The following is a 14,450-nucleotide window of genomic DNA, read 5'->3' as shown; positions in this document are numbered from 1 at the left end:
CAGGCCTGACGGTGCTGTTGCTTAATGCCAGGTCGGTCCATAATAAAACATCCCTCATCCACGACTTAATTGTGGATGAGGGGGCCGAACTGGCTTGCATTACAGAGACCTGGGTGGGAGGGAGGGAATGTGTCCCTCTCTCAACTGTGCCCGCCCAGGTATCTAGTCCAGCACCAGCCACACCTGGAGAGGAGGGGAGGGGAGGGTCGCTTTAATCTATCAAGCTTCAGTTTCCCTTGCGGGGCTTCCTGTTCTCTCGAGACCAGGTCTAGTGTGCTTATACCTGATGTTGGGTGACCGAGACAGATTGGGGATTCTGCTGGTGTACCGTGCACCCTTCTGCCCATCAGACTCCCCTCCTGAGCTGACGGAGATTGTCTCGGACCTGGTATTGAAGACCCCCAGGATGTTGGTCCTGGGGGACTGCAAACTCCATGCTGAGACTGTTCTGACCGGGATGGCTCAGGACTTCATGGCCTCCATGACGGCCATGGGGCTGTCTCAACATGTCACTGGCCCGACCCATGAACATGGACACACGCTGGACCTGGTTTTCTCAACGCTGCAGGAAGAGGGTGATCTGAGGGTGAGCAATTTATGTCTGACTCCCTTGTCATAGTCACATCACTTCCTCGTGAGGTTTGAGCTCGATGCTAGCCTTTCCCTCTGTAAAGGTGCGGACCCTATTGTGTTGGTCCACCCTCGGAGCCGGATGGATCCGGATGGATTCCTGAAAGCTCTGGGGGAGTTTCCAGTTGATAAAGCTGGCGCTCCTGTTGATGCTCTGGTTGAACTGTGGAATGGAGAAATGGCCAGAGCTATTGACACAATCACTCCTAAGCGTCCTTTCCCGTCTGGCAGAGCCCGTTCATCCCCTTGGTATACACATGAATTACGGGCAATGAAGCAGCTTGGGAGACGTCTAGAGCATAGGTGGAGGAAATCATGGGATGAATCTGACTGAATATGCTTACGAGCTCATTATTGAGCCTATGCTCAACTAGTGATTCAGATCCTCTAGGGGAGGTGCCAATGTCTCCATCTGGTCAGATATTATTGGATGAATTTCAGTTATTGCGGCCTGATGATGTGGACAAGGTGCTTGGACAAGTACGTCCCACCACCTGTTTACTTGACCCTTGCCCGCCGTGGCTGCTGACCAAAGCCAAACACGGGATTGGTGCCTGGATCCTGGAGGTCATCAAGGCCTCTCTGAGGGACGGCCGGGTGTCTGCCCCTCTAAAGGAGGTGGTAGTCAGGCCGGTCCTAAAGAAGGCATCCCTGGATCCAGAGATGGCTGCCAATTATAGACCGGTGGCCAACATCCCGTTTTTGGGCAAGGTGCTGGAGTGGGTGGTGGCGGGACAACTCCAGGCTCTCTTGGATGAGACTGACTATCTGGACCCATTTCAGTCCGGCTTCAGACCTGGGTATGGTACTGAATCTGCCTTGGTCGCCCTGTATGATGACCTGTGCAGGGAGAGAGCCAGGGGGAGTGCGTCCCTGTTGGTTCTCCTGGACCTCTCAGTGGCTTTCGATACGATCGACCATGGTATCCTTCTGGATAGGCTTGCGGGACTGGGAGTTGGAGGCACTGCTTTGCAGTGGTTCCACTCCTATCTCAATGGCCGATTCCAGAAGGTGGTGCTGGGGGACTATGGCTCTGCGCCATGGCAGCTATGCCATGGAGTTCCGCAGGGGTCCATTTTGTCCCCCTTGCTATTCAACATCTACATGAAACTGCTGGGAGAGGTCATTAGGAGGTGTGGGCTGCGGAATCATCAATACACTGATGATACCCAGCTCTACCTCTCATTCTCAACTAATCCAGGTGAGGTGGTGGCTGTACTGAACCGATGCCTGGCCGAGGTAATGGACTGGATGAGGGCCAATAAACTGAGGCTCAATCCAGAAAAGACAGAGGTCCTGTTGGTAGGTGGTTCGGGCTTCGGGGTGGGGGACCTGGACCTTGTCCTGAATGGGGTTGCACTCCCTCTTAGGGACAAGGTTCGCAGCTTGGGAGTGCTCCTTGACCCAGAGCTGTCATTAGAAGCTCAAGAAGCAGCAGTGGCGAGAAACGCCTTCCTTCAGCTTCGGCTAATATATCAGCTGTGTCCCTACCTGGAGAACGACTACCTGGCGACTGTGACACATGCATTGGTAACTTCCTGATTAGACTTCTGTAACACGCTCTACGTGGGGCTGCCCTTGAAGACAGTCTGGATACTTCAATTGGTGCAAAATAGAGCTGCCAGGTTGCTGACGGGGACTGGGCGTTGTTCTCATATAACCCCAGTCCTCTACCAGCTTCACTGGCTTCTTATTGAAGTCCGGGTTCAATTCAAAGTGTTGGTTATCACCTATAAAGTCCTTAACGGCTTGGGATCTGGATACCTAAAGGAGCGCCTGCGTCCATATTTGCCCTCCCGCCCCCCGAGATCGGCAGCAGAGGCCCTCCTCCGGGAGCCCTCCGTGAAAGACATTAGGAGGCAAAGTACCCAGAGGAGGGCTTTCTCAGCGGTGGCGCCCAATCTATGGAATGCGCTCCCCAGAGAGGTCCGCCTGGCGCCGTCGTTATTTGTTTTTCAGCGCCAGGCTAAGACCTTTTTATTGAAACAATATTTTAATAACTTTTAACATCATCTATAGGTTTTGATTTGCAGCCAGGCTGGATCTGGATTTTATTTGTATTATTTGTATTGTGTTTATTTATTTATATAAGCCGTTCTGAGGCTACGCGATGGGATGGCATACAAAAATTCTAAATAAATAATAAACAGCTAATTGCAAATGCTCCTCATTCAATTTCTCTTTTGCCTGAACAATAATGGACAGCTAACACAGCCCCACTTATGAAAAAGCACTCTCCTCGCTCTGCCTTTCTCACCCTCTTGAGAACAAACAAGAGGTGAGCAGTGATTTGGCTGACACTGCAGCTCTCCACATAATGCAGCTGCTTTTCATGAATGGCTCACAGTCTCAAGCCAAACGCAACAGGCACCGTGCTAGTCCTCATGGAGGTAGGGCTCTAGACAAAATGTGCCATTAATTTACCAGCTCTCCAGACCTCCACTGAGGGATGGGGCTGCCACCAGAGTTTCCAGGTCACATGTGACAGGATCAGTAGCCCATGTGGCAAAATTCAACTGGGAGGGCAAGCGCTAACCATCCAGATTGATTTAGGAATATGCAGGCATTTGGGTTACAAAGAACTCTTTATCAAGCCATAAGAAGCTGATTGCTAGAAAGATTGCTCTTCTTTCTTTCTTCTTTCTAGCTGATTGCTCTTCTTGTCTCTGTCCTGTCGCTCAGCTCTAAAGGCCCTGCAAACCAAGTCTGTATTCAGCAAGGAGGCCTCATCCAGTGAGGACATGCACAACCCCCAGGCAGCCCAAGGAAAACGGGGCCACAGAGTTCGGCTGCCCTTACAAGAGGCCCTGGCCACTTCCGTAAGCCAGCTAATGAGCATAATGAGCCCAATTAACACTGAGCTCTCACAGCACAATACAAAAGGGCCAATGCATCACATCAACAACAACCAAGGAGGAAGTGGGGTGACAATCCAGAGAGGGGCGCCCCACCTCCGGCACATGCTTCCCAAGGAGGCATGCTGGGCACCGTCTACTTTCTTCCCAGGGTCATGGGGAGACCTTTTTATTCACCCGATGCTTTAACGGATAGATTAATTTGAATTTAATTTTCATGTGAACTGCTTTTATGCCTTGTATTAATTTTCATAATCAGGATGCTGTGTTTTATTTTATTTTGTCTTATTGTTAAACTGTCCCGAAACTACGGTAAGGGATGGCCTAAAAAGTTTTAAATCAATAAATAATCACCAGGCGTTGTTATATTTGCTTTAATCTGTTTTTACTGTTTTGTGTTGTCTGTACTGTTATTTGTGTTTTTATTTGTAAACTGCCCAGCAAGCCCTATGGGCTACGGGGCAGTATATAAATATAATAAATAAATGCATAAAGGCATGCTAACCTGCTGATGACAAGATAACGGCATTGTGACAAGTCTACAACCTAATGGGATAAAATATCTGCCTTGGTAATCCCCTTTGCTGTCTTTGCAGCAAAGTTCATGCTCAGAATTCAGCGCTACTCAGTTGGCATCTGTCTTTATCAACTGAGCGTGACTCCAAAAGAGACCCCTTCCCACATCCGTGTGCGCTTTGTTCGCAAGGTGTACTAGGGACAAGGCAGAATACAAAGTACGAAGGCAAATCCATTCATCAAGAGGAACTAGAGCAGGTCCTGGTCTCGAAGCCCCGACAGACCTGCGCAGTCAAATAATGCCTCTGCTCAGATGAGTCCCCCCCAAGCTAGAACAAAGTGGAGGAGAACAAGGTACTCACCTGGCTGCCTCTGCAGTGGTGTCAGCTGAGAGATATTCTGGGTCGCCTCCTGGCCTCTTGATTGTCAGGCGACTCCTGGGTACTTTACATGGCTTGCTTATATTTAAAAAGAAGCAAATCAAACAGGCCACTTTCCAAGGGGCTTCTGGTCCGGAGGAAAGTCCTCCAGCCATTGGCACAAGAGCACCATCTATGTGGACGTGATGTGTAAATGGGGCGTTCGTTCGCAGTCGTCTTCTCCTAAGGTCCCATGGAAAGATTCTCAGGCTCCCCTGGGAAGCCGTGAGTGCACCTTCTAAGGGGAGGGAGCAGTCAGGCAAAGAAAGGGAGTGCCAGCTTTCTGGGGGAACAGTTCATTGGCTTCCCTTCCCCTTTTACAGCAGGTCAGTACAAAACAGCCGTTCTATCACATGTCTTGACCCAATGCACGGTAAAATTCTCCTTCACGTCTGGAAGGTGGATAACGGACGACATGGGGAGAGGGGTTACAAACACTCTGCAGTGGGACTCCAAGTTGTATATGTTTGCATTTCCACCAGAATCAAAAAGAACAGATGCACAACTGGGCTTAAATTCACTCTACTTAGCGCATGATTTAACGTGGGCTCATAAATAAATAAGCAAGCCTTGAAAAGGGGGCTTCCCAGAGTGAAGATTTAGCAGCAAAAAACCCCACAAGAGGCTTTTATTCTCCAGTGATGTTTTTCTCCACGGTGCCCACTGGAGCAGCTTGCTCTGGAAAAGGTTTAGCTAAACCTTGCCCCCGGGCCGTGCAGGCTGTGAAGACGGCACAACGCAACACAGAACGCAAGACGACATAAGCAGGTAATGGTTTCCCAACCTCTAGCAAAGAGAGGAGCCGCCTGGCTAACGGATTAGAGGCCTTGACTTTATACCTCGCCGGAGGAAGGCTTCCTCTGGCTCATTCAGCACACTGATCATTCCTGCATGGACACAAACCATCTGAGGGGGAGCGTAAAACCAGGCCTAGTCAATCCAGAAGCAAACGGGGCTCTCCCCTTCGTGGCAAGTGCAGAGATGGAGAAGGGAGTGCAAGCAGAGTGAAAGTGTGTTGTCTTTGCAGACAGTCAGGAGAGGCAGGGGGCGCAGTGCTCCGCCAGGTGTGCAGTCGCTTAACGTGGGTGTTGGGGAAGGAAGACGCGGGCAGAGCAAGAGTGTGCAGGGCTCGCGGACACCGCAGCTCAGACAGGAGAAGCCGCATGCTTGCAGGGCTCAAGCCCCCGCTCGGTGTTAGACGAACGACAACGAACAGTGGTAGGGGGTGCAGTGCCCAGAAGGGGGAGGGTGCTTGCCCCAGGTGGCTTCCTACACGAGAGGCAGGGGCGAAATTCGCACTGGGGACCTCTGGATTCAGAGTGCAGCCCCACCAGCTGACAGGAGTAGAAATGCACTATTCCGAAGCATTGCACCCACCCCCTGCCTCTTTATCTCTTGCAAGGAACCTGGGGAGCTTACACAAGCCACCTCCTGTCCCTTTATCCACACAACAACCCTGTGAGGTGGGTGACCCCGTATCACTGGTGAGCTCAGAGTCACCCTGTGAGTTTTATGGCTGAGTGAGGATTGGAACCTGGATCTCCTAAGTCCCAGACTTGCACTTTTACCACTGCCCCTCACTGGTTCCCTGACTAAATGACTCCCATGGGGCAATGTGCACAGGATGAGACCTTCTGGAAGGAATTTTAATATTGCTAGATTTGCCCTTGCCAGGAAAGTTTATGTAATCCAGCCACCCCTAAACGCATAATCTCTGTCTGCCCTGGACTACAGCTCCATCATTCCTGGCCAGCACAGCCACTGACAAGGAGTGATGGGTATTGTAGTCCAATGAATCTGGAGGGCCCAGGTTAGGAAAGGCCCATGTCCTGCTGCATTGTAAAGTGCAGTGGAGACTACAGCAAATACTGAACAGAGGAGGTATCCACTAGCAACCAAAAGCAGTCGCGTAACGCATGGGGCAGATTCTAATATGAAGCAAAGAGGGCTTAGACGAGCACTAGCTGACTGCACTAACTTAGGCAAGCAGGAGACTAGTTTTAATCACCACAGGGGCAGCATTCTGACTGCCAGAGTACTGCTGTTTTTTTTTCTTTTGGAAACGTATGCCCAAACAAATACTACTAGCTACCACCAGGTTAAATTTGGCCATGAATATTCAGTGCCCAGCAGTGGACAAACAAAGGAAGCAGGATGTTTAGGCCAGGCTCATCTTTGTTGGGATAAGCCTGTGGGATCTCACCTCAGGCACTGTATATACAGAACATCTGATGCTCTGAAATACAATTTCTGAGAACAGAAACTCTTTTGTGATTCTGGAAGCATTGAGCCTCTGTTGTTCAGTGGAGTCTATCTGACCAGACTAAGGAAAGCTGGGTTGCACCACCTCATTCTTCCGGATGTCCAGCTCTCCAGGACTGTGGCAGCCAGAGTTCTCTTTCCAAAAACACACCACCTCCTCTTGGGATTGCACTCTCTAAGCACCAGTAAGGATATGAAAGGGGTTAGTGGCTGGAGGAAGGGGAAGCTGCAGAGAGAGAGAGAGAGAGAGAGAGAGAGAGAGAGACAGAGAGGGGAGGGGATGAGATCCATGCCTTTGATGTGCCAAGTGGTTCTACCTGAGAAGAAATTGGCTTTGAAGCCCTTCTTGGAGACAGTGTTGTCGGACTTGAACTCGATGCGCATGTTGTTGTACTGGGAGGTGATGACATCGGGCTTTTCTGCCCCGCAAAACTTGCCGTGTAGCTTCGATTCAGCACTGAGGCCACTGCGCACTTCTACAAAGTCGTACTTGCAGACCTGTGGGGAGGAAGGCAGGCGGAGGTCATTCGCTACAGCCCAGAGGAGCAGGGAGGGCAGGGAGGTGGGCAGAGACAGCCAGAACAGAGAGACAGGTGTGCACTGGGTGAGGGTCTCCCATACTACGCACAGCACTTACACACACGTGTGCATGCACACACATTAATGCGACTAATGCTCATTAGACTAATGATGGTCTGGTGGACTTGACACAGAAGTATTCTTATATCACTTAAGTTGGGAGAAGGTATTTGTTGGTATCAATACCGATACAGGACAAAATAACCCAACAAGATTTCCTTAATCTGGCTCCAAGACAGCCATGCTGGGCCAGACAGGTCAGCTTCTGTGCTCCTCCACTGCTGGCCAGATGCTCCTGGAAGTGCCATAAAGAGGCAGAGATCCCAAGAGCAAAGGTAAGAGAAATTCCAAAATCCATTTAGTGTGATACCTTTCTAGGCCACATCAAAGCTCATGGAAAACGTAGGACCTTTCAGATGCCTTCCTTCTTTTCTTGAAAGGAGGGCCCTATTTGTGACTTTTGAGGTGGTCCTAATGAAGGGATTATGTTAGATGGATGTTGAGATCCTGGGATACACTGTCTGTGAACATGGAGGTTCTACTTAGCTATCTAATCCACTTCAAAGGCTGCACAAGCCTGTGGCCAAAACCACAGTTCAGGACAGTGAATTCCAAGATTAACGATGCTCTGCATTTATTTCAGTGCAGTTTCCTTGGGTGAACTCTGTTATCACAAGAAAGAGAGAAACACTCCTCTCTATCCACATTTCCCATCACACACTCAATTTTATTCTTCCATCCTCTCCAACAGAACTCCAACAGATACTTCTTCACTCACTCTTAATTATTCCTCCTGTAATAATGATCACTGACATAGCAACAACCTCGGTATAGCTGTTATGGAGATATGCGGCATGGATCAGACCTTTTTCCTCGGTGCCCCATGAATATGGAGTGGGTCGGTGTGAATTAGTCCCACCAAACAAAATGAAATCAATGCACACACTTGGCTAATTTACATATGATCGTAAGTCCCTGTGTGTGTGTCTTTGAAAGTCCCTGTCTCCTATGGACAACCTTATATGTGAACAGGGATGGATGGAGAGGAGAAAGGAGGGCGTTTGGTTTCTCAAAGAAAGCCAAGCAGGAGTAGTCAAGGAGAGGGGAGCTTATTTGGGCAGCAAGCCAGCTCATTCAGGAGAATTAGATGCAGCGGAGATTCTCAGAGGGGCCCGTAACTTTACCTCAGCAAGGGCCTCCCAGAGATTTGGGACTCCAAAGGAAAGATTCAGGGCTCCAGCTCCCTTAGGACACTCTCTTAGCCCCATCTCTGATGTGGAATGATCCCAGAAAGGTTATATAAACTTCACAGAGACTCTCTGCAATCGACTCCCCGGCAATGCACAGCAGGTGAAAGTACACCTGACTAAAGAGAGGATGTGGCAGGGTTAGCAAAGGCAGCTCTACTCACATCGTTGCCCTCTGTCTCAAAGAAGTCAAACTGGAGGGATATTCGGTACTGCGTGGGGGCCACTAGTTGCCAGATGCAGTTCTTGTTGGGCGGATATTCCTTCGGCCACCCAGGGCTTGTGATGGAGCCATTGAGTTTGGTGAGGAAGCCTCCGCAGGCAGCTGCAGGACAGAAACACCAGGTGGTTGGTCCCGGGCGATGTCCGGACCTGAACTGTGGTGGGATGGGCATTGCTATGCGACTCTGTTCTGCCACGCGGCAGGTGTGGACACCTGTACAGTCTGACTGGCTTGGGCACAGAATGCTTTAAGGCCCGCCTTCTGCATACCTGAGGCCTTGTTGTTAGTAAAAAAACCTGTTAATGAGAAACTGCTGGTAGCGAGAACTTTCCAGAAGTGGACTTGCCACTCCATGCCGGAAAACCATGTTCCTTTATGTGCGATCCTAAGCACTTCTGGACAGGAAGATGTCCCAGAGCTCCCAGTGCTGTCCAGCGATAGCTTTTGTCTGTCTAAACGTGCATAGGATAGTGGACTTAGGCCAGGAGTGTCCAACTTTTTGGCTTCTCTGGGACACATTGGAAGAAGAAAAATAGCCTTGAGCTGCTTAAATACACAAATGCTAATGAAAGCTGAAGAGCAATATATATATATGGGCCTGTGCATAATTTTTGTGATCTCTGATAAGCACAGATAAGCAAAAAAACTCCTCACATAATAATCCTAATTATGTGGCACCCCGTTCAGAGAGTCTTTTAAAGTCATCATGCAGAAAAGAGGGGAACATAAAACTAATGGGATATTTGACATTGTATTTGCGAAACAAAGGCACCAATAATTGGTTCGCTGGAAGCAATTGAAATTCTCACTGAGTTCTCAAGGTGCTCATCAGATATTTTGGTTCTAATTTTACTCTTAGCTGCTCACAAATGTAGGTGCTGCCAAAAAGCGAAGACATGAATAAGGCATGATTGTGAAGCAAGGGACATTAGTCTCTGGGAAGACAGAACCTATAAAAGCCCATGATTCAAATTTTTTGAATGTCAGATTGCAGCTCTATGCATTCCATTGAAAATTGGCAGGTAACATATTTATGTCGCCTGTAAATGGAGTTGCAAGTATACCAAAATAGTGCTTATTTTCCCGGAAATCTTGAAATCTGGTTTCAAATTCTTGTATCAGATTGAAAAGCAAGGCTGCATATTCTTTGCTGTCCACAGGACTGTATTTAGCCAACATGTCAAAATGCATAAAAATGTTTGCAGTGATAGGTTGAAATATGATTGATCATATCTGCGTTTCCCTCACTAAGTCACCATAAGCACACGTAACGCCTGATGGTATCAATTTGACTATCTGAGCTTGGAAGATAACATACTGGAAGCCACACACCACCATAAAACTGAAGCCATGAATGTGTACAGAAAGCAAGAGCGTACGAATATTTATTTTACGCGACATTACAACACGACATTGCCGTTTATAAAGTTCATGCTTGTGAAGTGCACAATCGAATTACCCCCCCCCTCAAATCTCATAATGTTTCTGTCTTTGTGTTGGGCCGTATTCATAGCCATCCTGGGCACATGTGGCCTGCGGGCCCCCTGAGCCTTTCTAGAAAGCTTGTCAGTCTTGGCTTGTATCCAGCTGTTACTGCACTGGGAAAGCCGCAGGGCGTTTACTGTGCAGGACCAGAGTGGGACACATATTCTAGCAGAGAATCCGTGCTGTCCCACCAGCTCAGCTCCAGTAAGCAAAAGGAGCCCCTTCCCGGGTGAACGCCCCGCTTCCCATGTACTCACCCTCACACCTGCGCTTGTCGGAAGCCAGTTCATAACCGGGGTCACAGGCACACTTGTAGCTGCCAAGCGTGTTCACACAACGCTGCTCGCAGCCACCATTGTTTGGTCTGGAGCACTCATCCACTTCTAGGGTGAGAAAAGGAAGGAAATTTCAGTATGTTGTTTGGGTATAGATGTTTTCAGCTTAGCAGCTTGGATTAGCCAAGGTTGCTTACTTCGGATTTATGGATACTTAGGAAAAAACGAAACCACTTGTGTCACAGATGATGTGCTGTCTACTGAATGAAATAGGGAGGCAGAATGTAAACGAACTAGAGAAAGCTTACAGTTTCTTTCTCTGAGGCCTATGAGTTCTCCACACGGACCAGGGGATGCTTTGTGGGTCTCCACAGAGGTCTAGGTGAGCAAAGTGTCAAGTGTTCTTTCCAGACCAAGAATGAAGGATTATGCGTCTCACTGTGGATTTTATAAAGTTTCTTTTCTCCCACTACTGCAGAGTCTGTCGGGATCCAGACAGGCTCTCAACCCTGCTTCCTGAAAGTTGCTCCAGCAAGGGAAACAGTTTTTGTTCTCATAGCAAAAGCAGCCCTTCTCTACAGAAAGATTGGGAAAGGCAATCATCTCTGGTGCTCTTAACAAGCTGAAAGCATATAGCCTTGGCATGGCTTCAAGGAACTTGGCTTTTGGACTCAGGGAAAGGTCACTACCTGTTGAACCTCAACAACCTCTTCTCCATTCTTCTGGCAGAACCCATATGACACAACATGGCCTTTGTCCAGTTCTGGTCCACTGCTAAGCTGCACCTGCGGTTTCTACTCTGCTCCTGCTTCCACCCACATGCCCTGCGAGTCACAGAGGCAGGCCAGACAGGTAGAGAAACAAAGTTCCCTATCCAGCATGGAAGAAAAAGAATACCTGTGTGACCATGTAGTAAATTATGCAGGATAAGAAGTCACCTGTGAGGGAGAAAAGGAACTGTCCCTCTGCCCGGCAAAAATACAGGTACGTTTCCCTGGTGAAATCTGCCTCCCAGTGGCTGAAAGAGGAAAAAACCCATCTGGATAATTTACCCAACAATACAGCCATTGCAAGGGGCCTGCATTCCTTGGGAATGCCTTGTTTAAAAGCCAGATCTTCTGTCTCCGAGCACAAGTTGGAAATGCCGGTCCGCTGGATCGAATCTGAGAGCAGGATAACAGCAGTGCACAACCATCTTGTCCTCTCCTGGAGCTGGATAAGTGCAGATACTTATCCCAAGAGAGCATGTGCTTCCCACAGCACAGAAACTTGCTGCTGTTCAGGCCCTGTGCGGGAACTAACCAGAGAAACGCGGTACCTTTGAAGAAGTTGACAGCAAAGCCAGCCTTGTTGATGGACCCGTCTGACACAAACTTCATCCACAGCTTGTTGGAGGTGCTCTTAATGTCGTCGGGTTTATCATAACCGCAGTACCTTCCGATCAGATTTCCAGACTCGGTGTTACCGTCTCGGATCTCCAGGTAGTCATAAGCGCAGCTGTCGTGCCGCTCAATCTGTGGGGAACCGGAGGTGGTCACTAGGTCAGATCCCACTGGAGGACAAGCCAAATCTGCCCGATTTACCGCTGTGCAACGGGTGGCAGCCACTCCAGCTGTTGTTGGCAGAGTAGAGGCAGAAAGACTGGTGCAACTGTGGGGGCCACAAGAGTGGCTAGCAGGCACTCATGGTCTCTGGGTTATCTTCCACTCATGCGCAGGATACACCCATTCCAGAGACACTTTCCTCCAAGCTACTCTGAAGTCTTTGCAGCACCCGCGGAGTTAAAAATGTAAATAAATCTAGGCTTTTTAGAGATCCGCTGGGGCTTCTGTTTAAAATGATTTATTCTGATTTTACTGTTCTGTCTCTAGGAGGTATATTCTTTTATTGTGAGTATATTTTTATTGTTGTCATTGCTTTTAAGTTATTCCGCCTACATTGATTATGGCATGACTCATAAATACCATAAGTAAATAAATGCATGCAATACTGAGTGGTCAGAGCCAAACTAGGACATGCCTTTTGGAGGACAGTCGCAGCCATTTGCTAAATTTTGGAGGCCCCTACCAGTGTGATTGTGCACGTACACGTACACATCGATGGCAAAAGAAGGAGGGGACGGCAGTGGATGAGGTGGCTGGATGGAGCCACTGAAGCAGTCGGTGTGAGCCTAAGTGGACTCCGGGGGGTGGTGGAGGACAGGAGGGCGTGGAGGAGTGTTGTCCATGGGGTTGCAATGGGCCAGACACGACTTCGCAACTAACAACAACAACAACACATACACAATCCAAAAGCACTGCCAAACCTGGCAGCGATAGTTTGAATTTTTAGCAAGTGGCAGTCCTTCCAAGAGTGCTCAAAAGTCCAGACCTCATCTGACTTTGCTTCTCTTTCACCATCACCACTTTCCCCCCAGTTCTTCAGCAAAATCCTAGCATCTCCCCGTCTTCTCCAATTCTGTCTTGACTACCAAATGCAGCCTGAAAGCCCCCAGGGAATGGCCTGCGTTACTTGCCATGCCGCTGGCATGAGATAATGACAGTAAAAGTTGGGCTAGAATACTGAGATTGCTATGTCCATTCTTTAGGGGTGGTACATGTACTTTATCGCATTGCACTGCAGAAAGATTTCCACTCTGTGCATCTTTTTCCTGGGATAGTGTTGCATAGATGGCTCTTGGAGGTGCAAGGAAATTCTCGGGAGCTGGACGTGCCAGACTTAGATGGCAAAACCTCAGCATCACCACCTCAGAGCACAGTTAAGGAAACACTGCACTCAGTGCTTCCTTACCTCAAAAACTCCTTGTTGGTGGAAAGCCAGCATGTCTAGGGGATCCCAGCTTAGCCTTCTCCCTGACATGCTAGCTTTCTATGAACAAGGCTTTTCCAAAAAATGGAGAAGAAAAGGAAAACATACCAACCTTGCAATTTTGAGAAGAACAGGTCCAAGAAGACAGTGCTGTGAACTTTTTGCACCCACTCAGAAAATAATGTACTTTCAGAGCAGCTTGGAACAGCCTCCAGTTTATGAGTAGTCAGGGCATGTGTCAGGAATAATAACGGGGTTTCCTAGCTCCCCATCTGCTGACTTGACACACATGGCTTTCAAATGCAGAAGGAAGCAAGCAATTATTTAACTGGTGCCCTGAGAAGGGCCGAGAGCAGAGCGAGATCAAGCGAGTCTCAGACTGAAAGGTAAGTTGCGATGGCCAGCGAGGAGTCCATCACGCAGGGCTGCAGATAAGCGACCTTCCCTGGGCTGCAGCTGGGGAAGAAAGGGAGAGACTCGCGCTCCCTGCTGCTGCAGACCTGATGACCCCCACCCCCAGTGGCTGCTTTATGCCTTTTTTAAAAAATGCGAGCATTAAATGCAACGTTTTGCATTTCGGTATCTTTTTCGATATCACATTGCTGGACCACTGGAAAGGAGCTGAAATCCTTCTTCCTGGAGAAAACGCCATTGGTACCTCAAAGGAAAGGAAAGAAAGTCCCACGTGGTATCCCTCCGAGACAGTAACCTTCCAGATGCACAGCTTATTGGGCCGGTAGTCATCGGGGTAGTTGGGAGACTGGATGTGCCCGTTATCCTTCTTCACCTCTCCTCCACAGATGGCTGGAAGAAGAACGAAACAGGGTGAGAGATGCAACCCAGCTGGAAATCTGGCTGCTCCCTCGAAGTTGGGCGGGGATGTGTCCAGAAAGGAGGAGGGCTGCAAAGAGGGAGAGGTTTCTTGTCATCTAAGTCAGGAGAGGCTCATCTGGCTGCTAAATGCACACTTAACACGACCCGTGATGTGGCACCCCCCCTTGGGAGCCTCTCTCCGTTCACCCCAGAAACGCTCGGCCTGAGTTTTGGTGAAAACAGGATCAAGTATGTACGAGCGATCCAGGCAAAAAGAACAAAACGGTCAGTTTCACAACACAAGTTAAGTGGTTTAAAGGGGCAGCTCAGTGGCAAAA

General features: G+C 49.0%; 1 protein-coding gene across 2 annotated transcripts in view; it reads right to left on the bottom strand.

The window, feature by feature from the left end:
• Window positions 1-14,450, bottom strand: part of BMP1 (bone morphogenetic protein 1) — a 70,915-nt gene that overhangs the window by 10,665 nt on the left and 45,800 nt on the right. For both annotated transcript variants that reach the window (XM_044437418.1, XM_044437416.1), the window contains exons 11-15: window positions 13,958-14,103; window positions 11,810-12,005; window positions 10,474-10,599; window positions 8,673-8,833; window positions 7,000-7,180 (exon numbers count right to left, since the gene is read on the bottom strand). In XM_044437418.1, the coding sequence (XP_044293353.1) occupies window positions 7,000-7,180; window positions 8,673-8,833; window positions 10,474-10,599; window positions 11,810-12,005; window positions 13,958-14,103 (810 nt within the window). The remainder of the gene's footprint in view (window positions 1-6,999; window positions 7,181-8,672; window positions 8,834-10,473; window positions 10,600-11,809; window positions 12,006-13,957; window positions 14,104-14,450) is intronic.

Source organism: Varanus komodoensis, unplaced genomic scaffold, assembly GCF_004798865.1.
Source record: "Varanus komodoensis strain SLA01 unplaced genomic scaffold, ASM479886v1 scaffold30, whole genome shotgun sequence".
Classification (NCBI taxonomy): Eukaryota; Metazoa; Chordata; class Lepidosauria; order Squamata; family Varanidae; genus Varanus; species Varanus komodoensis.
Note: the sequence above shows the minus strand (reverse complement) of the source record. Positions and strands in the feature narration are given on the sequence as shown.